General features: G+C 48.5%; 2 protein-coding genes across 3 annotated transcripts; both read right to left on the bottom strand.

Annotated features, from left to right (window-relative positions):
- Positions 1-1138: 1138 nt before the first annotated feature.
- On the bottom strand, positions 1139-14780 carry LOC307243210 (four and a half LIM domains protein 3-like). 2 transcript variants are annotated; one of them, XM_080017885.1, is made up of 6 exons: positions 14657-14780; positions 5722-5898; positions 3884-4058; positions 2304-2473; positions 2011-2197; positions 1139-1718 (listed from the first exon to the last, which is right to left on the bottom strand). In XM_080017885.1, the coding sequence occupies exons 2-6, from the start codon at positions 5875-5877 to the stop codon at positions 1567-1569; spliced, it is 840 nt and encodes a 279-aa protein (XP_079874011.1). In that variant the 5' UTR covers positions 5878-5898; positions 14657-14780; the 3' UTR covers positions 1139-1566. The 2 variants fall into 2 exon arrangements, with proteins under 2 accessions (XP_079874011.1, XP_079874012.1); XM_080017886.1 differs by lacking the exon at positions 14657-14780 and adding an exon at positions 13253-13275.
- Positions 14781-16833: 2053 nt separating this feature from the next.
- On the bottom strand, positions 16834-23608 carry LOC307230332 (ras-related GTP-binding protein C-like). Its single transcript, XM_080000638.1, has 7 exons — positions 23197-23608; positions 22049-22252; positions 20212-20411; positions 18982-19096; positions 18696-18838; positions 18450-18592; positions 16834-18335 (listed from the first exon to the last, which is right to left on the bottom strand). Exons 1-7 carry the CDS (start codon positions 23377-23379, stop codon positions 18175-18177), a joined length of 1149 nt encoding a protein of 382 aa, XP_079856764.1. The 5' UTR covers positions 23380-23608; the 3' UTR covers positions 16834-18174.
- Positions 23609-23701: the final 93 nt, after the last annotated feature.

Raw genomic sequence — 23701 nt, 5'->3', positions numbered from 1 at the left:
AATAATTCGGACGCATCTACGGGGGACTACTCGGTGGAAAAATAAAGGCTCCGGGAGGAGCACCTTTTTTGGATGTGGACGGAGGGGGGGGGGGGCGGTTATAATTATTTATGTATCAACATTGCGGCGCTCCAGACCTTCACGCTGAGCCGTCGGGGCTCGTTCCAACGAACGCAGAGTCGCGTCGTCCCATCAGATAATTCCCCAAAGAAAAATCATTAGCGAGTAAATCACTCGCCGCCAGTGGCCTCGTTTAATCACACTATCTGATTTTTACTTACCGGAGGGAAAAAAAACAACAAAACAAAACAAACGAAAAAAAGCGCCTCTTTGAAAGGCGGCAGGCCGCTCGCCCGGCCCTCTTCGAAGGACGTTGGACTTTGGGTCCCTCCGCAGACGAGCCAGTAGACTCTTGACCGCGGGGCTGGACGTGGTCAAAGATGTTAAATGTGTTTTTGATGAAAAAAAGAGAGAAAGATTCATTTATTTATAAACTGTTCTAGGGACCGGATGTGCTGGAGGTGAGTGTGGGGTCAGCCCCCAGAAGACAATGTACAGTACTTCATGAGGGATATAGCAGCATTAAGCCTTCCTAGGTGACTATGTCCACGACTATAAATAAGATGTAATACATACACTTAATAATAATAAAAAAAACACTTAAACCAAGCTTATTGAGCGGAGGTCCTTTGCTTCCCTCAATAAAGTGAATACATTTTTTTTTTAAATATATTTTCAGGACTTCCGCTTCTTCTCCTCTGCACCTGCTCCTCTGCGTACTCGAGGCACGAACTCGACGTAACTAAATCACACAGCCGTGTTTTAAACCTCCGCGGGGGACAGACGGAGCCTTTGTTCCCGTCCCGTCGGTATAATTACAAAGTCAGCTCCGCTTTGCGGTTCCCGCCTGTGAACCTGTTTCCCTGGGCGCGACGTCGTGTGGCGCACGACGCCGGCTCAGGCCAGATCGTCGGTCGCCGGCCGCCTCGCCGCGAGGCGCTTCTTGAAATGACGCGATTTGAGGTCGAAACTGATTTTAATTTTTTTTTTAATAAAATAAAAAAAATACAAGCGTCTCCTCTTCCAAGGCCGAGACCGAGGCACAGCCAGAGCGAGGTCATTCGCGCCGACCTGTATGATATCGATCTAAAAGTGTGGGCTATAATTAGAAGAAAAAAACATCCACCCTAAATCTGACGTATTCATATTGGACATAGTGTATAGTTTATTTATTATTTTATTTGGAGTGCAAAACAACAACAACAAAAAAAAGGAAAGAAAACATATTCTATATATTCCTAGTTCATGCAAATATACATAGAGCTGAATGTGCTTTAAGTTAACCGGACAAGTAGAGCTGACGTCAGTACTAAAAAACGGAACGATAACGAGAAGCTTCTATACAACTGGGTGGGTCGGTATAAGGCAGTGCTCATGTGCGAGGCCTGGGCCGGCGTCGGGGCACAATCATGTAGGTAACACGGAGGAGGGGCCCGGCGGCGGAGCGCGGGGCTTTTTTTTTTTTTTTTTTCCCCCCTCTCAAAAGGACGACGTAGGAGGAGCGAGTCATTCGTCGCTGTTGCAGTCTGTGCAGAGGATCTGCTCCCGGTCGGGGAAGAAGCCGGCGCCCACCAGCGACACGGAGCAGCGGGAGCACTTGAAGCACGGCTGGTGCCACTGGCGCTCCTCGAAGGACACGTACTTCCCGTCGCCGAACCCTGGTGGGGGACGCAGACAGCAAACCAACGTGTGAGCCCGGCGTAACCGCGGGGATGGGTTTTTTGGGTTTTTTTTGGTTACAGCGGGAATTCAACCAAAAAAAAAGGGAAAGGGAAAGCACTGCCGGTTCTCCGTGTCTCGGTATTCCGCTCGTAGCTGCGGGCCGCGCGCCGCCTCGTGCCAGCTCTTGCCCAGGCACGCGGCGTCTCCTTACGTAAGCCAAAACAATCTGCCGGTGCGGAGAACAGAGCACGGTGTCCCTGATAAACACGTTGGCTGGGTTTAATCTACCTGTGATGGCGGTGTTGCAGCCGGCGCACTTCTGGGCGTAGAGGTTGCTGAAGCACTTGACGCAGTAGGGGCTGTCGCCCTGCGAGGTGAAGGGCTGTCCGGCCAGCTGCGTCTTGCAGCCCGTGCAGAGGAAGCACTCCTTGTGCCACACCTCGTCCTTGTAGGTCACGCCGCCTTTGGCCAGGGCCTGTGGGGCGCGGACACACGGAGCTCAGCCGGGTACCGTACGCGGCGAAGGGAGGACGGCGCGACGCGCGCATGGATCCGGACAAAACGGAGTTCGCCCCGCTCACCTTTTTGCAGTGGCTGCAGCGGGGGGCGAAGCGGCCCTCGTAGCACGGCACGCAGTAGTAGTCCTCTTTGTCCGGGATGAAAGCCTGAGCGCCGATGGGCTTTTCACAGCCGCGGCACATGAAGCAGTCCTCGTGCCACGTGGTGCCGCCGTACTCCAGCTTCCTGGAGCCTGCGGGGGAAGGAAGCGACAGGAAACACCGAGACGGTCATTCATTAACTCCAATAACATCGACTGAGCGAGAAGCGTTCTCTTTCCTCTGTTCGTTCGTTCGTTAAGATTTGTAAAATTAAAAAATAAATAAATACAATTTAAAAAAAACACAGAGAGGAAGGCGAACGGCGTTTTCCTTCTTTTAAAGCAGTGGGATTCAAAAAGGCGGAGTTTGACGTTCATTTACACACCTCTGCTCCACTTCAAGTCTTTAAGTCGGATCCGTCCGGAGCAGAGCAAATTATCGGAACTGTTTATTTGAACGTGTCTCTGGGAATCCACCGCCGCTTGTGAAGACCGTCCCGTTAACGTGCTCATTATAAGGGCCTACTTATAGTGAGTCGTGCAAGACGCGCGAACGATTTGTTCCTAAAAAACGAATGACTCGGGCAAAAGAGTTTGACGGCTCTGCGACCCCAAACAATAAAAATAACCGCCGAGGACATTTATCTTTATTTATATTTTTATGTCCGAGGCCCTCGAGGGCCCTTCAGCCCGCAGTCCACCTGTTGAAAATCAGTGCTTTTAGGGCACCGCGTACTGTGGCGGGTCCCTGCGTCATGTCTGCCCTTTGTATCCACACGCGACGGAGACATTTATGCAACCCGCCAGCGCCCGCACGCGACGCGACCGAAAAGCGGCGAATGGCTGATGCGCTGAAACCTGTTTTCACTTGGCCCAGATACAATCGCTCAAAAGGCGCCGTGACAAACCATTGAGTAGTCACGCAGGATTGCCCAACGTCCATGACGCATCCCGTCCGCGCCGGTGATAGCGCACAAAAGCTCTCTGCGAACACGCCTCATTTCGGCAGTTAATAAAAACCGGGAGCCCGGCACGCCCCTGAGGCCGGACGTCAGATCCCTTAATCACGGCCCTGCTGTTTTGTTTTTTTTTACAAGCGCCGGGACCTGAAACGAGGGAGGCCCCGAGGGAGGCTGGCGCCCGAAACGTGCAATTGGCTGTAGATTTAAGGGGGCGAGGGAGAGCGGTGAAGCCTTCGACCGCATTCCACAGAAAAACAGAAGCCTCCGAGGGAACGACTGCAGAGTTTTCAGAAAAAGAAAAAGCCGCGTTCCCGCATGAACCCCGGGTAATCTTCGGTCACCCGACACCAACCGGGTGCAAGCTCGTTTTTTTCAGCGAGGGCCCCGGGGGGGGGGGGGGGGGGAGACGGCTCTGCCGGGAGGCGATTTAGCCCGGCGAGATAACAGCGTTATCACAGCCGCCGCACACCCTGAACAACCCCCCGACGAAAAGGAAGTCATTAGCAGGGTGTGAGAACGCCGGGACGCCGAGGGGCAAACGGTGCGTTCGTGAGCTGCGGGGGTGAAAAAGCGGCGCCGAGCGTCCGTTTCTGTCTCGTACCCGGCATGACGGTCTTGTCGCAGGCCACGCACTTGGAGGAGAACTCGTTGCAGTAGCAGTCGTTGCAGAGCAGCGCCTCGTCCTGGCTGGTGAAGGGCTCGTCCGCCAGCGAGCGGTCGCAGCGGAAGCAGCGGAAGCAGTGCTCGTGGTAGTGGCGGTCCTCGTAGAACAGCTCCTGCAGGAGGAGGACGATCGAGATTGAAATTGAAGTCCCGTCGTTTCAGACACACATTTGAGAGTTTGACATTTCAATTTGACTTTTTTTTAATCCAAATATCTGAACATTTTATGAATTTTTTTTTCCCTACATGTCTCCAAATTGAACTGATTTCCTTGAAGGTCCCTCAAATAGTACCTCCCGTTCCTACTGTCTATCTCGGCAAGGCATCTTTTCGCCTATAGGGCGCTCGAAAAAGGACCTGCGCTCAAGTAGAAAGGGGAAAGCTGCACGAGGGATTGCCTCACATCTCTTTGTTTATTTCCACTAACTGTTGAAAAATGCAGTTTTCGCTCCCCCCCCCGCCGTTATTTGGCACACAGCGGCGGCGTTTTTATCTGTAAGCGGAGCGCAATAAATATCGGCCTTGAAAAATGGCCCGTAAGGTAACATGTTTGAAAGGGCACTGACGTAGAATGTACATAGAGAACGCACAGAGAACACAAAGAGATCCCCGAGATTTAAACATTTTGTTGCCGCGAGTCTAGAGTCCAGAAGAAGTCGAAATCCGAGGGAGAATTACGACTTGGGAGTCTCAGGGTATGACTTTTCCTTTTCTTTTTTGCCCGCGTTCTAGTTCAGTGGTAGTTTAAGCAAACTCGAGGGGCCGTGGGTGGAAAATGACATTTTTCGGAGGAACGGGTTTTTACAGACTCAGAACCAAGGCAGTGGGTCAGGGGAGGAAGGGTGCCGTTACGTATTGTGTTGAGGCGCCGGAGCCAAACCAAACAGGGGGCTTTAATTTATTGCCTGTCCCTGAAAGGGGAGTCTAATAACTCACCGGCCGCCGATGGCCTCGCGGCGTCTGTGAGGGTTTCCTCCAGTCGCTGTGTTTTCATTTTACACATGCCCCGAAAGGCCCCGAACGGCTCGAGGGGGATCGCGTTTAACGAAACGACCGGGAGAGTTGTGTTCCCCCAAGAGCTCCAGCTGCTCCGCGGACAGGCACCGTGATTTACAAGAAGGGGCTGAACATGTGCCTGCGACGAAAACGGACGGGAGCGAACGCTCGCCTCGATGCGCATGAACGCCGCTCGGGGGTGGGGGGGTGGGAGAGGTCGCACACATGGAGGTGAAAACAAAAGAGAAGAGGACGTGACGGACGCCCTACCCTGGCGTTGTGTCTCTAATGAGCTCCTAGCATTCCTGGCAGGTGTTGGCCTGCAGGGTTAGGGTTACAGTTAGTGTTAGGGTTAGGGTTAGGGTAAGGGTTAGGGGTTGCGGTTGGGGTTAGGGTAAGGGTTAGGGTTAGGGTTAGGGTTACAGTTAGGGTTGGGGTTAGGGTTAGGGGTTGGGGTTGGGGTTAGAAGAGCCTCAATGCACATGAACGCCACTCGGGGTGGGGAGGGGGGAGAGGTCGCACACATGGAGGTGAAAACATGCGTCGTGGGAGATGCACGCAAAGTAGAAGACGTGACACCCTACCCTGGCGTTGTGTCCAATGAGCTACTTACATTCCTGGCAGGCGTTGGTGTGCAGGGTTAGGGTTAGGGGTTAGGGTTAGAAGAGAACGTTCGCCTCGATGCACATGAACGCCGCCTGGGGGGGGTCGCACACATGGAGGTGAAAACATGCGTCGCAGGAGACGCGCGCAACCCAGAAGACGTGACGGACGCCCTACCCTGGCGTTGTGTCCAATGAGCTCCTTGCATTCCTGGCAGGTGTTGGCGTGCAGGCGGTCGTAGCAGGGGATGCAGTGCGGCTCCTCCTCCACCTGGATGTACTTGCGTCCGTACAGGGACTCGTTGCAGTTCTTGCAGTCGAAGCGGTCGCTCATCTTGATCGTTTCGGGGTTTTCCTGCAACGGGGGGGGGGGGAATCATCACCGCAGGTTAGCGTTCTGCCGTCTGCGAAACGGGGGACGAGAACGTGGCGCGGGGACGGGTGGGGGAAGAGGCTCGGGGAAATAAACAAGGATCGGGGGGGGCAAAAAAGGGACAAAATGTAAAGTGATTTTCGAGTAAAAAGGCACGGCACGCAAGCTCGTTTAAGCGGGAGAATAACGGAGAAGGGAGGCTCTGTCCTGCCGCGCTGTACAGTCAGCAACATTCTCACGCAAATAACACGGTTACAAATTGTTCTCCGGAAGAAAAAACTCTCCGACTCCAGAAAAGTGATTTAGCCACAAAGAGAGGAGGAAAGGCTGAGTGAACACTCGCACAAATGAGTTACAGCCAATCACTCATGTAATGATAGAGCTGCTTTCCATTTGATGCTTCAGGAACCATTTAAGGCTCTCAATGGCCCCCACCGCCCCCAAACCCCACTCACCCCCACGCATTGTTAGAGGAAACCCCCTGCGGCAGTTTGGCATCGAAACACAACCGCTAAACAATATTAATTGTTGGGAGTTCAACGGGAAAGAGAAAGAGTCAGAGGCTTCTCAGTTTCAAAGCTCAAAGGGCCCGTAGGGGGTGGTGGGTGGGGGCGGACGAGCGTTTCATCTGTGTTTGGCTCAAATTCAAAGCGGAGCGTCCACCAGCTTCGAGCGCCGGCCTGACGTCACCCATTTCGGCGGTCCCCCCCCCCGACGGGGGTCCGCGGGTCCATTTCGAGCGGCACGGAGACGCACGTCCGCTCCGGCCGAGCCGCGGCAAAGCGGTCCAGCGGCTTAACCGTCCTGTCCCCCCCGGTGTTGTCGTTGGCCCCTTTGCTTTTATTGCCTTCTAGATGAAACGGTATTTCGGAGGCTCAGGAAATGAGTTGCTATTGTTTCGAGGGCCTCTTACTTTTTGAGGGCTTTACGTTTTTATTCCCTATTTTTCCTCTGTTTGCAACCTGTTTGCGTTTGTAACATGCACAAAAGCGTTGTGGACTACGGCGCTACCGTACAAACTAACGGTTAGAGTGGCGCAAATCTTTAATTACGCACGGGCCGTAAATTAATGACTGAGGAAGCATCTGGATCCTGAGGCGGGAGCCGCTTGAAAACCACCGATCTGGATGAAGGCTCGCACTTAAACCGCGCTCCGTGTCGCTGACTGTCCTCGGCCGCCGGGATGAAAAGCTTCAAATTCTAAAAACCCCATGATCCCTGGGGGAGGGGCGAGCCCCGCAAAAAAAACAAAAAACATTTCACACTCTATATTTACAAACAACACAATAGAAGTCTATTTCGGCGGAGAGAAAATGGGTGGAAGCGCAGCACATCTGGCAGAGCCCGAGACAATGGCATCGGCCCGCGGCTATTTGCAAAAACCCAGCGGGGATTCGCTGCGGAACGGGACCCGCAGGGTCAGATGTGTGTGCGGCGCCAGCGCCGGCGGGAAACGTACCGGGGGGAAAACAGAGATGAGGCGTGCGCGGCCGAGAGACGGGCTTCGCCGCCGCCCGTTCTCACGTTGGAAAGAGTCCCCGGTCTCAACTGCGCGTTCATTTGCGCCCGACTGTCGTCCGACGCCGAAGCCCCACGTGAGAAACGCCTTGTTGTACTGAGCACATGCGGTTGTATAATAGTTTACTCAGACTCGCGAGGCGGTTCCCTGCCCTGTCCCGTCGGACCGTTACCGGCCAGCAGCACTTTGATAAGATTGCTCTGGCGTGACCGCAAATAGGTCTCCGGAGTTTATGTATACTCGCTCAACAAAACAATATATGGAACATGGGATTTACACAAGAGCCTGTGGGGAGCCATGTCAATGTTTTTCCTGGATGCGGTTTATGTTTAGAATGCCCCCCTCCCCCCTTAGTTTGGGCAGATAACAGTCTTGAGTGGCGTCCAAAATGCCGATGAAACGACGCAGTGGGGTCAACAAACTGTAGCCGAGCTTGGCTTTGATGGGAGAAACCCCCCCCCCCCCCGCGTCTTCCTGCTCCCCCGGGGAGAGGGGAGAAGAAGGTCGAAGATGATGTCACCAACTACAAAATGGCGACCCAAAGCCAGGACCGGTTGGAACCTGGCGGCCGGTTTGATTGGAGGCGGCTAAAAAAAAAAAAAAAAAAGAAGATGAAAAACGTAAGTTGCGTGGAGGGGACGGACACGCATTCCTGAGATTGCAGACCGTCGCAGGTGTTATCCCTCATGTTATCCCTCCCGGCCGCCCCGTTAATAAGTCAGCGCAAAAAGGGGAGAGCGGGGGGTTTACATTCCCCCCGTCCGACTGCTATGAAACATTCTGTGTTTAGGTAAACAAGGGGAAGGACAAGCAAAGCCCATCGCCGTCCCGTCCTCCAGACTCTCACTCCCTTTTTTTCCCCCGTGACGCAATCGCAGGAAAACCGCAGAGGACGCTCGACGGAGGCCGCGCGTTGCGGACATTCCAGCGCGGCCCTCCTCCTCCTCCTCCTCCTCCTCCCCCCGTTGATTACCGGACCGCTCGCGGGTTTCTGAGTTTTCGGGGGGGGGCGTACGAGGTCACCGAAAAACATGGACAGGGACCAAACAAACGAGACAAGAAGGTTGCGTAGCGATGTCGACGTCTGTTTCGTGTCAGTTCTGTGGTCCGACTCCCTCCAGGAACGTCCGACTGCCTCGCTATCTGCTCCGTTCCAGTCTCCGCGAGCCTCGGCCTTCGTCTCTTCTCCCGGAGGGGTTGCTGGTGCGGTGCAGGCCGAACGCGGGTACGCGGCGTACGCTTCTTTTTCCGTCGGCGTTGCGTGTACCCACTTCGAAACCCCCTCCGACGCGCGTCGTTCGGCAGCGTCCTGCAAAAGCCAAATCGCGAGAGACGGTGCAGCGCATGTCTCCGTCGGCACCGGGAGTGGGGTGCTGGGGCCGCGGCACCTCACCCTCGTTCCTGGACGCTCCTTCAGCTTCCTGCTCACATTTGGAGTGCCGCCTGGAGCAGAGCGGAGCGACGGGCGTGTCCGACGGTTTGACCGGCAGTCGCGTGACGGGGCCCACGGGCGTTCCGTTTCGGCATCTACGTGGAAAGGCAACGGGGCTGCACCGCCTTCCTGCTTAAATTATGAGTGGAGATGCGTATCGCTCCTTATGTTTGTGCTAAACTTTGAGCCGCTCGCTTGCAAGACGGCGGCGTTTCAGCGTCTTCTAAACTTGCCGAGGCTTTGATTTGAATAAAGCTTCTCGTGCTTCCGGTGACGGAGACACCTGGGCCGCCAACGTTCACCGAACGAGGGGGCAGAAGGTTTTCTGCAGCGGCTGCGGTGGGCGACGTGCGCACTGCATGGTTGTGGTTATTATCGGTGCACCGGCACCAGACCAGGGGTCTTCACGGGTCCCAAAATTCAGTCCCCAACCCATTTGGACCCGGGGCCATTTGTCCCGCGATCATATTAGAACAAACCATTCAAAAATGTATTAATACCAGGACCCGTTTTTCCCCAGATATTACGGAACCAACCGTGCATGTCCAGGTGATAATGGACCCGGTTGTGGTGGTCGGGTGCTGGTCGACCCGGGAAGACTATCTGCACCAGACTACTACTGCTCTCACCGTCAAGTTTGCATTGTCGTGTTTATTATTGGTGCCGACACCAGCAGTTTGAAATCCACTGTGGATGAAGTCTGTGTATTGACGTGGATTGTTTGCTGCCGGATGTAGAACTGGACGAATAAATGATGAATTGCGAACGGTTGGACAACGATGCTGCGGAAATAAATAAAATAAATCCATTAGATATACAGTATATATCTATTATATATAATTCATCTTTTTTTTTTTTTTTTAAGCATTATTATTATTTATTTTTTGCTACCTACCCAGACTCACAGCTCACAGCAGTTGTCTTACTCTTACTGTCCGTGGGCCAGTATTGATTGAAAGCTCCTATGTGGTGTTAATGTTAATTCCATAATGATCCTCACTCCCTGAAGTCCAGCAGCAGACAAGTTACGCGACAGTTTTCAAACGCTACCAGCCCATTTTTGGGTGAACTAAATATGCAAGTGTAGTCCTACGTGTCACTGTTTATAACACAGGGCCTTTATCCTTTGCTGGATGGGCCGCTTAAAAAGAAAATACTTTTTTCTTTTTTGGCAAAGATTGAGAGTAGCCTACGGCACACGCCCTTCTCCAGACAGCACTGCACCACTGCCGTGTCCAGCTGTTTGGCCGCTTTCGCGAACGACACAGGGGAATTGTGGCAAAATACACGGCAATTATAAGCGATCGTGTTTTGACCTTGTTCTGACCCGATGACATAGTGAAATCTGCAGGAGGCCTGATGTTTTGAGTACCTTCCCCCCCTTTGGATTTTTTTCTGGGTGTTCATAATTGTCCGTCTGAGGGATCTCGGGGTGTGGTCAGAATGGGTGTCTATGAAGGCCTTTGCTGCTGGGAATGTGTTAAAGGGCTGGACCCCGCAGGCTAGCTTATACATGGTTTGGATGCCAAATGCTGAAATCCTCCCTCCCTGCGTCAAATTGGGTTTTTTTGTGATTGGAGTAGCCGTGCGAGGGTAAAACACTGCTAGGGTAAAACGTTGGTAGAACACTACTATATTTGAGGGACAATCTGCGTCGTACAGTCCTACTTCGATGTCTTCTGGGCCTTCGGGCTTTTGAGCTTGCTTTTGATTATCCTCACGCAGAGAGATCCATGGGGCGGCCTTGACCGGTCCGACCAGCACATTCTGCATCCTCCTCCGCCATGAGACGCATTAACCGCCGCCTAAACAGTCGTCCGTCCCCGTCCCCAGCGCTCCCCCTTCCCCTCGCGCACCTCGGCGCCCGCGCGACTCACACATTTGGACGCGCTTGCGTTCTCCGCCGATGCACGCCCCCCCTCCCCGGTGAAAGGTGAACTCCAGTCCCCCCCTCCCCGCCCCCTGGCTGGCTGCGGGGGCTTTGTACTGGAAGCCAAGCGGCGACCGGGCCTCCTGCGTCATGTCCCGCCGTGGCTCACCGCTGTCGTCTTCTCCCCCCGACGAGCCGACAGCTCCTTATGAGCCGTACGAGCTACCAGAGCGGTTCCTCGGTGTTTATCCCGTGTCCCCAGGAATTTAGAGTGTGTCAGAGGTTGACAAACCCGGCATATTCCATAATGGAAACCGTTGTCAACCGTAATAAAAGCACCGTATCCAGCGGGGAAAAAACTAAGTGGGTAAGTGTTAAATCTGCCACGCCGTGAAAATATCGTCCATGAATCATAACAGGCAGCTCCGGGTCCCTCGCCTCGGGATGGCCGCGGCCCCCGTCGGAGGCTCCTGGAAGTCAAAACCCCCGGGCGGGACGCCCTCCGGTCCTTTTAGGGAGTCTTTCTGACTAGTGTCACATCCTTTCTGAGGCCCGGCCACCGTCAGCTCACAGTGGCTGCTTTCTCTCGCGCCATTAACACCCGCCGCCGGAAGACAGAAGCCTTGTATGGCAGTTGGTTTTAAAAAACAGGAAAACTGGGTCATATAATCTTAATTACCACACCGGTTTGAGGTTTATTTTCAATGGGGTCGGACGAAAAAAAAAAATGCCACCGCCTCCAAACAGTCGTCATATTGGGTGAACTTTCGGGGGGAAGTGAGTGTGGATAGTGACGGGTCCAGCGCTGTAATTAGAGCGGAGCGTCTGGAGGACGTGAAAACCCAGCGCTGGCACGGCCCCGGGTCATAAACTGTAAAGGAAAAATAAAAAAAAATAAAACAATCTAAGCCCGGATCATCGGACGACTGCAGAACGTGCAAACGTCTTCCCGTCGGATTCCATTCTGACTTCCCTTTTTCGGGATCACCGGGCCGCGTTCGGCGCCCGTCCGCCCCCATCCAAAACAAATGAGCGCATCGCACGTTTGTCACCCGGGCCGTCGCGTCCGGAAAAAAAAAAAAAAGAATAAAAATAAAAACCCCTCCGGGCAAACAAAAACAACTCATTTCGGTCGGCGGTGCACATCGGCGCCGCTCCTCCCGACAACATCCTTCTCGGGTTACTTCATTCAGCGAAGGACGAATGAGTTTTTTTTCAAGAACAAGCGGCACGTTTTAAGGGGATTTACGGGTCCTGTTGGGAGAAAGAAATGTTTCCACTTAGGTCCATCTGGCTGCGTGTTTACCCCGGGAAACAATCGAGAGGCCTCACCTCTGGTGCGCGCTCACCAAACAAATATCCGTCTCACAACCAGTAAATAACTCTGCACCGCAGCGAGACGTGCGGCACACATCCCCGTGTGGGAGCGAGTCGCCTCCAACCGCCGCTGTTCCTGCTTCATAAGCCGGAGGTTCCTGCGGCCGCCCCGACGGAGCGCACTGTTTGGGGCACGGCCGTCGAAGCGCCGCGCGACGTGACGCCGGGGCCTCGCACCGCCGGCCGTCGTCCCAAAACAAACACACATGGAGATATTGTTTTCTCGTCGGCTCGCAGATGCCAGCGATGTTCCCAGGTTGGGCCTTGGGTGTAAAAAAAAACGTATTGTTTGGGGGGTTTTTTTAGGAGCGGAAAAAGCCTCACCCCTGCGCGCAGCCGGTGTTTTGTGCACTTTTGCGCCTCCGCTGGGTTTTTCAGGCCTCCGGCTTTTGGACCCGGTATCAACATTGCATTGTTGTGGGGTAAATAAGCGGATCGATCGAGACGAGGGTCGCATTCCCCGTCAAAGCCAACCCCCCCCCCCGGGGAGCACTGAACACTTTTTTGGAACCTACGACCTGGGGCGGGGGGGGGGGATTTGAGGGGACGGAGCAGGGGATTTAAAGGAAGCAGAGAGGTTAAAAAACAAGGAGGCACGTTTCAAAGTCTTAACGGTCTAAAAAAAAAAAAAACAACGCCCCGACATCAAGCTTTGGCTCCCCGATGGTTCTTCCATCACCGCCTTCCCCTCCCGGCCCGAGGGACGGGCAACAGGAAGCGAAAAACGACGGTGCCGCGGCGGCCTTCCGGGCGGTCTGGAACCGCGGAGCTCCCGCCCCGCCCCGTCACCTGCGACATCCGCTGCGACCGGCCGCGCCCGCGTGTCCGACGGGGTCCCCGGGGGGGAACGCCGCGCCAGCGCCGACCTTTGCCAAACGCCGGAATCTCGCAGGAATGTCGCTGCGGTCGGAGCGTGGCAAAAGAGTGTGGTTTTGGCGCTCGGTCGGAAAAAGAAAAAGAAACACTTTTCTTTTTTTTTTTTTTCCTGTATTTTTTTTCCCCCTGTCGCTCGTCTTCTGAGAAAAAAGAAAGTTGGCCATTCCTATAAACGGGAGGTCTTCTCAAAGCAAAAGAAACTTAGCCTACTTTGAGCAGGGAGACGCTATTTCCAGCCCTCCGCAGTTTGAAATGACTCAACCAAGTTAATTTCTCCCAAATGGACCGGAGCGTGGTGATGCTATGTGACTGGAGTGCGGTGAATGCATGGAAAGTAGTTAAAGCTGGTGCCAAGGGTGTTGAGTCTATGGAAAAAAAAAAAACGACTTCCTTGTAATCTCCGGTAGACGTGACATCACGGCCTCTCGGCAAAAACCGGACGGCCCTTGGACGTGATTTCAGACGCAAAATACAGTTGTTAGGAAGTTTAAAAGAAATCACAATCCAGTGCATGACACGCCGATTTAAAAAAAAAAAAAAAAAAAGGCAAAGTTAATAAATATGTTGTAGGTTGCGTTAAGCCTCCTATAGACAGACTGTGCTTCCCCACATCAGTGTGACATTCTACACTACATATTGAGAAAGGGGATTGTTTGCCCAAAAAGGCCACTTGTTGTTTGCTCAAATCCTACGCCCCCCCCAAAAGAAAAAAAAAAGAGAAAAGGTTTACGGATCTCACTCACAGGTTTTTTGGGGGTATCGGTTACATATACAGCCCCGTCTAGGCCCCCAGTCTGGCTCCCAACCCCCAACACAGACCACTTCCTCATTCTAAAGAAAGACTGCATCCTCCAGTGCATCCTGTCTTTTCACCTTGGGGTCAAAAACTGAAGAAAAAAAACAAAACAACAAACTGAAAATCACCGCCTCATGGGCTTCGAACAGATCAAGTTTGGGAACAGGGTTAGGCCGATTGAATCGAAGATGTGAATTCAATTCAAATGTCTAAAGCTTCAAGGGTCATCGCGTGGACCATTGAGTGTAGTAACACGTCTGGCAATCATTAATAAGCGAAACTGGAAGTTTTCTTTGAAATGACTTTCAGGTTCCGCCCAGCGTGCAGTGGGACAGACGTGTGAAGGTGTGTTTGTGTGTCACCGGAGAAAAGAGCAGCCGTGACACACTTTTTAACAACCTCCAACATATTTCACAGCCAAAGTCCATCACTGAGTAACGCCAAATTGGTGATCCGAAACCCAAATTGAATATAATATTGACTTATTTTCATGAAATGTATTCTCTTTATTTTTATTATGATTATGATTATTATGAGTATGATGATGATTATAATGATAATAATAATAATAATAATAATAATAACAATCATAATCATAATCATAATCATAATATTTAATGCCTTCAATTAATGTAAAGCACTTTGAGTTTTATGTTGTGTATCCAAGGTACTATACAAATAAAGATTATTATTATTATTATTATTATTATTATTATTATTATACCAAACATTTTCTAAATCAATATATGAATAACTCATTATATGACTTCGACTTTCTTTTACGACACTTCTTTTGCTCCACTTCACCTCAAACACTACACGCGTTAAACAGCCCCGTCCATGAACGCACAACACTCTCAACAGACTTACTAAACGGCTCGGTGGTCTCCCGACGGGGGTGGCTGCGGCAGCGGGCGGCGCGTCCTCCTTGACGGGGGTGGCTGCGGCAGCGGGCGGCGCGTCCTCCTTGACGGGGGTGGCTGCAGCGCGGCGCCGTGTGGGAATTGGGAATGAGGGCTCACGGTCGCCGCTCCGCCAGGGAGCCGGGGCGTCGTCCTGAGCCCCGCCCCTCTGCCCCAAGCCCCTCCCCCCGGCCTCCACCTTGTCAGGAGTTTAGTGCTGGGTTGGTGCATGTATATATAAAAAATATACATAAATACATGACATTCAAAAAGACACCATTTATTATTAATATTGTTATTATTATTATTATTAGTAGTAGTAGTACTAGTCGTAGTAGTAGTAGTAGTAGCAGTAGTAGTTATTATTATTATTAGTAGTAGTAGATTATTATTATTAGTAGTAGTATCATTATTATGACTATGATTATTATTAGTAGTAGTAGTAGTAGTGGTATCATCATTATGATTATTATTATTAGTAGTAGTAGTAGTGTCATTATTATGATTATGATAATAATCATTATCATAATAATAATAATTATTATTATTATTCGTAGTAGTAGTAGTAGTAGTAGTAGTAGTAGTAGTAGTAGTAATAGTAGTAGTAGCAGTAGTAGTAATAGTGGTATCATTATTATGATGATTATTACTATAATTATTATTATTATTATTAGTAGTAGTAGTAGTAGTAGTATCATTATGATTATCATAATAATCATTATCATAATAATAATTATTATTATTATAAGTAGTAGTAGTAATAGTAGTAGTAGCAGTAGTAGTAATAGTGGTATCATTATTATGATGATTATGACGATTATTACTATTATTAGTAGTAGTAGTAGATCATTATTATGATTATGATTATATTTTTTATTAATATTATAATAAGTAGTAGTAGTAGTAGTAGTAGTATCATTATTATGATTATGATTATAATCATAATAATCATTATTATTATTATTATTATTAATATTATTTATCCAAGCCACAGTACGTAGGGGGATTAGGGCCTGTGAGAAAAAAAAATACATTATTGTATTTTGAGTATAAAATCAAAATTAGGATCAAAATGTCCAAATACTAAAATTCTAATCATAGAATATTTTGAGGCAAATTTTTGGAGATTAAAGACAAAATGTCACGATTGAAGCAATTAACAATTTGAGAGAAAGTGAAAAAGGTGTCTATGAAAAATCGAAAGAATACTCTGGAGATCTGCGGCCTTTTTTCAATTTGCATTTAACTTTATATCGAATTTTGATTGAGCCTTGATTCGATCTATTTTGTATTCCACAAATACCGCAAAAAAAACACATCATCTGCACCATCTGTAATATTGTATACAGTGTATTCTGCTTCGAACAAAAAAATCAAATTGTTAACTGTATATTATTAATGTGTTATATTTATATCATATTATTAACCTTACTTTCAAGGCACGTTTTCCATTTACAGCACTATGGATGGTAATAGTGATGGACAGGGGGGGACTATATAAATGAGTTATCCTCAACACACGGTTCCTCTGGGGGACATTCTCTGTGGTGATGGGAAACTGCAGGGTCCTGCAAAAATCCTCGAGAGCAGGAGATCATTTTCCCCCCTCTTCACCTCCATTTTCCATCCAGTCTTGAGCTGGAGGTCTGGGGCTGATTAGAGGCTTCGCTTGAGGTTTCACCCTGCCACCACCCTTTAAGCAGAGCCAGGGCTGAGCTGCACCTCAAGCACATGACAAGTTCTAATTCATCCATTCAACTGTTATTCATTTTATTGTATGTTTTACAATTTTTCCATACATTGCCTTTTTCTTCCCCCCCTCTTCATATTTTTATTGTACTGCCATATTATTTTGTCTTGGGGTGTAGACGTGAAGCTGCTGGGACATTGCAATTTCCCCTCAGGGATGAATAAAGTACCTATCCATCTTAATTAACCCAGACAGATCAAAATGACATGAGGTCTGGACCTCAGGATTTCAATATAGATATGAAATATTATGCTCTTCGTAATATTACAATAATTGAATACATTATATGAAAGATATTATACGTACTATGTAAAATATTCTTCAGGGAATGCTGCTATCTACTGGTGAAATGATGCAGTGCAATATTAGATATAGAAATAACTGCAACTGCAATGTACAGCATGAAAAAATAACTTTATTGTTCGCAATTTCAGAAAGAAAAAAAAATAGGCGGAGACATTCACATTTCCCTTGCGATAAAAATAAAACTACTCTAAGTTGATTAGGCTTCACTCAGCACAACATGAAGTATTATATTACTCTATTTAAAGAAATACGACCAATGGAACAGAGATGGAAAGAGCGACAGGCGGAGAGAGGGTGAGAAAGTAAAAAAAGAGAGAGAGTTCTTACGGCCTCGGAGACATCCGGGTTACGGAAAATCGAGACACCGACTGTCGGCGAAATGTCTGCACCGTAAATTTGGTCTGTGTTCATTAAGCTACCAAAAACGAGGTGTCGGGGGGGGGAATCGGCCAAATGAAAAGGTGTAATCACTTATCCCCGGGCTCCATTAAGACCAACACGCTCTCTCCCGGAGTCCAAACACTGTAAATCAACAAAGCCTCTAATAGTTCAACTGGCAGAGTTTGGGTCTTGGAGGATTGTGAGGAGAAGCGGCCGCGGACACCAGGGGCATGAGTCATTATCAACAGAAGATACACCGTCCACGAGAGGTTTACACTGAGGGGCTTACGCGGAAGGTGAGATGATCCTTTTCCATAAGGAGAGGGCCTTGACCCGCTAACGGCACCCGAATGCAGAACGAGGGAAAAATGTGTTAAAAACGAGTTTGTACTGTTAAACAAACCAAAAAAAGAACACATACCGTGACTGTCTGGTCGAGGCATTTGTACATTTATACTGCGCTCAGTCTTAATAGCAGATTTTTTAAGGTAGAGTTAAAAAAAAAAAAAAAACAACAAAAGAAGAAAAATCAGGCTTAATACAACATATAGTTAAGTGGTTTTAACATATCAAATCACTTCCAGCAAATCTACATATTCGGGACGTCGACTCACATACTCTTAGACAAACACGCCGTCCGTCTAGATCAAGATCGTTTTTTTGGCAGGCTTCCGTCGAAAACGGACGAAAAAAACCCCCCAAAAACACGCAAAGACGTAGATCGACCAAACAAATGAATTTCCTTGCCTCTCCGAACACAAATGAAAACTGGGTACCCGTGGGGGGTGGGGGTTAGAGTCCTAAAACTTCAGTTTTCCTCACAGAACTTGGGTCGTTTGCAGCTGAGACTTTGGCTTAAAAACGCTGTCGCCTGTGTTAGGTGGCACCGGTTTATAAAGGCCGGGAGGGGGGTTTGTGTAATATCAGCCTGCAGCTTCAAATGGTAAAACGTCTCGTCGTCGACCCGTCCCCAACCACGTTGCGTGCCCTACACGGTACGATGAACAGGACGGCCGACGCCGGGGCCTCGGCGATCCTTCCGTCCCCTCTCACACGGCACTTCCATTGGCGGCGGTGGCGTATTTCATCCGGGCCAGAGTGTGTCCGGGGGAGCCAGCTGGCTCCGCGCCCATCCTCTGCGCGGAGGAACCAACCTCAAACACCTCGTGGATGGCTTTGCGGAAACAATGGAAGTTGTAATCTATCAAGCCTGTCCCGCCCCCCCCAAAAAAAAAAAAAAAAAAAAAAGTAGTAAGACGGGGGAGATGAAACATAATCCGCTGCCAGGGGATGTAAATTCAACCCCGAGGTACGAACCACAGACCTTTCCTCTCGAAGCTCTCCTCCCTCAGGATGCAGACCACGGCGAGGAACTTGGTGACCTCCTTCAAGTACAGCACCGTGGTGTTGTTGAGCTTGATGATAGCCAAGGACTCCTTGTCATACGCGCTGCTGTCTTCCATTAGCCTGGGAGGGGGTGGGGGTGGGGGTGGGGGTGAGACAGAAGAACCTTTAAAAGACGCTCTCCAGGAGACGGGGCTTCGCCGGCGCTCTGGAACGTCTCCCTCACCCGTATATACAGGAGACGTCGATGACCACGTCGATCATGTCGCAGCACAGCTCGTACGACTGCATGTCCACCGCCGAGCTGTCCGTGGCGATGTAGATCTTGCTGACCACGTCGAACAGGAAGGCCTTCTCTATGCCGGAATGCTGCCGAAACAAGAGACAGTGCACGGTGTTCGGGGGTTAGGTCCGGGGTTGGGGTCGGGGGGGCGTCATTCCCCGGCGTTCTCAACTTAATCTGTCGCGAAAACCCGGGGGGGGGGGGGGGCAAGGGAGGCGGCGTCACGTACAGAGATGAAGATGTTCAGGAGGTTCTCCAGGGTCGGCAGCTGCGGTATGAGCTTCTGGACAACTTTACTGAAGGCCTCGAATATGGAATGGTCGTAGATGCTGGTCAAGTAAAAGCTGCAAAGGAGCGAGAGACAGAGAGACTTGACTTTTAAGGTTCCTTCGTTTGCAGTGAGTCATGTCACAGCAGCAGAAACTTAATCACCAAGGAACCAAAAACAGACAAATCACAGGTCAGTAAGAGCGCAGACATCTCTCTTCAGAGATAACTGGGTACGCAGGGATCTGTTGATTTCTTCACCAGGTTTGAGACAGCTGCTCACTATAAGGGCAGCTCCCTTTGTAGCCCAGACTTCCTCCTTTGCACAGTTGACCTCGAGAGAGAGAGAGAACTACAGGAAAATCACAGGTTAATAATGAGGGAATCATCTTGGACAGAGCACAGCACCTCCCCAATGAGAGAGAGAGAGAGAGAGAGAGAGAGAAGGGTTAATATGTCCTCAAAGCAACTGTCGAACCCAGTTGCTTAAAATCCAGACATTCTGGCAGTGGTTCCCTGGTATGAACTCAATTTCCGGTTCAATCCCCACGTTGTGCCATGAGGGTCTATTTGCACCTGCCTGCCCTCCCTGTTCGGTGCCTCTATGAGCAAGGCACTGAACCCCAAACTGCTCCAGGGACCGATACCGTACTCCGTGCCCAAAACCAAACCGACATCAAACGACTTTAATGTGAAACAGAGGATGCACTGAATAGTTTCAAGTATGTGAAACAATTAAACAGTTTGAAGCTTATTATATTTATAAAAATGGGAAAAGTGTATTTAAATAGTTTGGTAATTTTAAATTTAATGATGTTCCAATGCTGCTTAAAGCCTTCTCTTGGAGTTTCTGGAGGATGTGATACTTAAAATAGTTATTTTTTTAATTTTTATACAGAAACCAATGCGTCTTTCCATCCTTTCACAGATGTAAACAAATAAAGTAAATAAAATTAGGTAAGAGGACCTGGAAATGGAGAACTTAAAGCCTTTCTAAGCATTTTCATACATGATGAGTAATTGCTTGGTGAAAGTTAATAAGACGCAAGGTAATGGCAACTCTTTAGTCATCAAACCCACCAGAGATGGAAGAATCAAGCCCTTCAATTGATACCATTATAACGTTGAGTTATTCCAACCCTTATGCACTTATCCGCACCCTGTAATTCGCCAAAGCCAAGGCTAAACTAACCTCAGGTGAAGCTTCTCCAGGCTGGCGTCGGCCAGGTCGTCGTTGGCTCTCTGGTGGATGTCCCTCTGCGTCTCGATCTTGTGGTCGTCGGACAGACCGTCCACTTTGTGGATGAAGACCTCAAAGTTGATGGCTGGGTTGACTCTGTAGGCCCTGGACACCGTGAAGTGCAACCTGCCCAGGGCCTCCACGTAATCGTCCTGGGTGACATAGAAATGTACTTGTGACGTTTCCCCCACAGAGACCAGGCAGAATTGATCCGCTTTAGAAAGAAGAGGAGGTATGGAGGAAATACAATTTTTTTTTTTTTTTTTTTTTTTTAATAAATGTAGTTATTAACTCGAGTCAAATGTGCTTGTTTAGAACTGTATCACAGTTCAAATGGTCAGGTCTGTTACAGGTCTGTATTTAAAGGACAGTTAAGATGACACCTTTTTGTCCAATGGATATAATGAAAGCTTCAAGTGTTCTTAAGAATGTAGGAACTGTTGAAAATTAACAAAAAAACATTTAGCAGATAACAGGGTTATCTATAACATGCACATGGTAATCTACAACAAAAAAGCCATATCAACAGGTTTAGCTATAATAATAAAGACAGATAGAGTTATCTAAAACAAAAGCACATATAGACAGGGTTATGTAAGACAAAAAAAAAGACAAACAGGGTTAAGTTATTTACATTTAGTCATTTAGCAGACGCTTTTATCCAAAGCGACTTACAAGGGAGAATAACATTCAAGCTACATTGCGACAGAGACATTAGTGTAACAAGTTATAGCAAAAAAGACACAGACAGGTAAACAGGGTTATCTACAACAAAAAATACATATAGACAGGGTTACGTCCAACAAAAAACACATAGATAGGATAAAATATAACCAAAAAGACATACAGGGTTATTTTGGCGGGTCTGCCTGCTACATGCCACCCAAGTGGCCCTCCGGCACAGAGACACAGAAGACAATGGGTTGTAGACACCAGTTTATTGTAGAGAGGAGGCGAGGTGGAATTAGCCAGGAGCAGATGGAACATGTCATGACACAGGGCTCCCATCCTGAGTGTGTGTGGGGATGGGGGGGGGGGGGGGGGGGTTTACCTGCTGCTCATTAGACCAACCAATGAGCAACAGATATGCAGCCACCCTGACCCCAGCACTTTGGTCCAGGTCAGATGTGGCTGCTCGGCCAGACCATCCCCACACTACAGTTATCTAAATCAAAAAAGACACATACATGTACAGGGTTTTGTAAAACAAAAGAAAACACAAACAGGGTTATTCATACCAAAAAGACACATAAACAGAGTTAAGTATCACAAAAAAAAGAAAAAACACATAGACAGGATTATCTATAACACAAAGACATATTTAGGGTTATGTATAAGAAAAAATACATATATTGTACAGGGTTATGTATAACAAAAAGACGTACAGGTTTATCTATAACAAAAATACACATATGGACAGGGTTATCTATAACAAAAAGAAGACAAACAGAGTCATCTATCACAAAAAAAAGACAGACAGTTTTAGCGATAACAAAAAATGACACAAACAGGGTTATGTATAACAAAAAGACACCTATAGACAGGGTAATCTATAACATAAAAGATACATATACAGGGTTATGATTAACGAAAAAACAAGACACATATAGACAGGGTTACCTATGAATAACAAGGATGTTGTCAAAACTATAGCAATGGTTCTTAACTACCCATGACCTCAAGTGCAGCGGGTCTTCATTCTTGCATCTGGGATTGAGACTATGAAAACCAGTTTAGAATTTTAGAACCATCGACTTTTGAGGTCCACTTTAAACCGGTGTCATCCTACCTGAGCATCGATGACGAAGATCAGGGCGCCCGTGCCCCTGAATATCATCTCGTCGTCGAAGGTGGAGTCAAAGAAGTCCACCTGACCGGGGAAGTCCCAGATCTGGAAATTGACGAAGGAGCTGCCGGAGATGTCGTCCTTGTAGATTTTGTTGGTGCTCTCCAGGAAAAGCGTTTCGTTGGGGGACATCTTGTGGAACACGACCTAGACAAGGCATCGACAGAGCGTCGTTACGCTGAGTCTTGCAGTTTACCAGGTTGTCTGCAGGTGTCAAGAGTTAAATCGAATACTTTCTAATAAAAATGTCAACAGAATTTTAGGCTGATTGTTCTCCTTCTCGTCTAATAAAGTATTGCAGGTGAGGACTAATTAGTGAACTGTAATTAGAACACGTTCCTTGATTAGGAATTGGAATACTTCTAACAATTACTAACCCCCCCCCACAACATTTCAGAAAAGGGAGGACAAGTATTTCCATAGATTTCCCTCCACAGGTAAATGTGACGGCAAATATGATTCGAGTTCATCTAGAACAGGTAAATATGAAGTAAATTATAAAGTGAGTTCATCTAGAACAGGTAAATGTGACGGTAAATATAAAGTGAGTTCATCTAGAACAGGAAAATGTGATGGTATATATGAAGTAAGTTAATCTAGAACAGGTAAATGTGAGGGTAAATATGAAGTAATGTCATCTAGAACAGGTAAATGTGATGGTAAACATGAATCGAGTGAATCTAGAACAGGACAGGTAAGTGTGATGTTAATTATGAAGTGAGTTCATCTAGAACAGGTAAACGTGATGGTAAATATGAAGGGAAGTATTTGGATCGGCGGTAGGGGTTGAAATATGGATTAATTTGGACCAAAAGAAATGCATGCACAGGTAAAATCAGACTAAATGCTCCAAGTTTCAGGTCACATCTCATGAATTAAGTCTAGTCCACGATATTTTGGATAAAAATGTGAGTATACACATACGTATAAAGACATAAATGAATAAATTAATTAAAATTCAATAATTATTGCAGACTTAAGGTCGTTTTATGACTTTTGAGGCCTAATATTTGTGAAGGGGAGCACTTCTGTTCGGACGCCACACCGTTCCACCGCGTGTAACATGGGAACACATCGGCTGCCCGACCGACCTTCTGGATGGAGGATTTCCCACTGCGCCGCAGCCCCATCAGGAGGATCCTGGGTTTGGAATCGGCTGACCGGGGATCGTCGTCCAGGTCCGGCTCCTCCACCCCGTAGCCGAAATCTTTCGGGAAGGAGTCGGCCACCCCGTAGCTGGCCGACAGCTCCGGCTCCGCGAACTGGATCGACATGTCGTGGCGGGGTTTCTAAGTCCTCCGTGGGACGTTGTCGACGCTCATGTCTAAGTCAACTACGATCAGCTGATCGGGATTGTGCAACCCATTCAGCTGCAACGCTAGATGCGTTTTGGAGCGGAGGGAGAACAAGTCAAAAAACAAATCACATCGTTTCGAATCGGTGATCACGGTCCGGTTTGTAAACGTGCGTTATAGCTGTTAGATCATCCAGCGAGGAAGAAAAAAAAAAAAAAAAAAAACTAACAAAACAAAACAAAACAAAACCGGAAAACCAGAAGACGATCACGTGTTACACTTCCGCGCTTATGACTGCTGA

The sequence above is a fragment of the Zeus faber genome (genome assembly GCF_960531495.2).
Source record: "Zeus faber genome assembly, chromosome: 1".
NCBI lineage: Eukaryota > Metazoa > Chordata > Actinopteri > Zeiformes > Zeidae > Zeus > Zeus faber.
The sequence above is the reverse complement of the archived record's forward strand: the minus strand, read 5'-3'. Positions and strand labels throughout refer to the sequence as shown.

What these genes read in the sequence shown, in the direction of transcription:
- LOC307243210 (XM_080017885.1), bottom strand. Translation starts at nt 5,877, where the DNA reads ATGAGCGACCGCTTCGACTGCAAGAACTGCAACGAGTCCCTGTACGGA. An exon ending in TCATTGGACACAACGCCAGG is followed by an intron (nt 4,059 to 5,721) that starts GTAGGGCGTCCG and finishes CTCCTCCTGCAG; the next exon opens with GAGCTGTTCTACGAGGACCG. An exon ending in CTGCAACACCGCCATCACAG is followed by an intron (nt 1,719 to 2,010) that starts GTAGATTAAACC and finishes GTCCCCCACCAG; the next exon opens with GGTTCGGCGACGGGAAGTAC.
- LOC307230332 (XM_080000638.1), bottom strand. Translation starts at nt 23,379, where the DNA reads ATGTCGATCCAGTTCGCGGAGCCGGAGCTGTCGGCCAGCTACGGGGTG. An exon ending in GACGTCTCCTGTATATACGG is followed by an intron (nt 18,593 to 18,695) that starts GTGAGGGAGACG and finishes ACCCCCTCCCAG; the next exon opens with GCTAATGGAAGACAGCAGCG. An exon ending in GGAGAGCTTCGAGAGGAAAG is followed by an intron (nt 18,336 to 18,449) that starts GTCTGTGGTTCG and finishes GGGGCGGGACAG; the next exon opens with GCTTGATAGATTACAACTTC.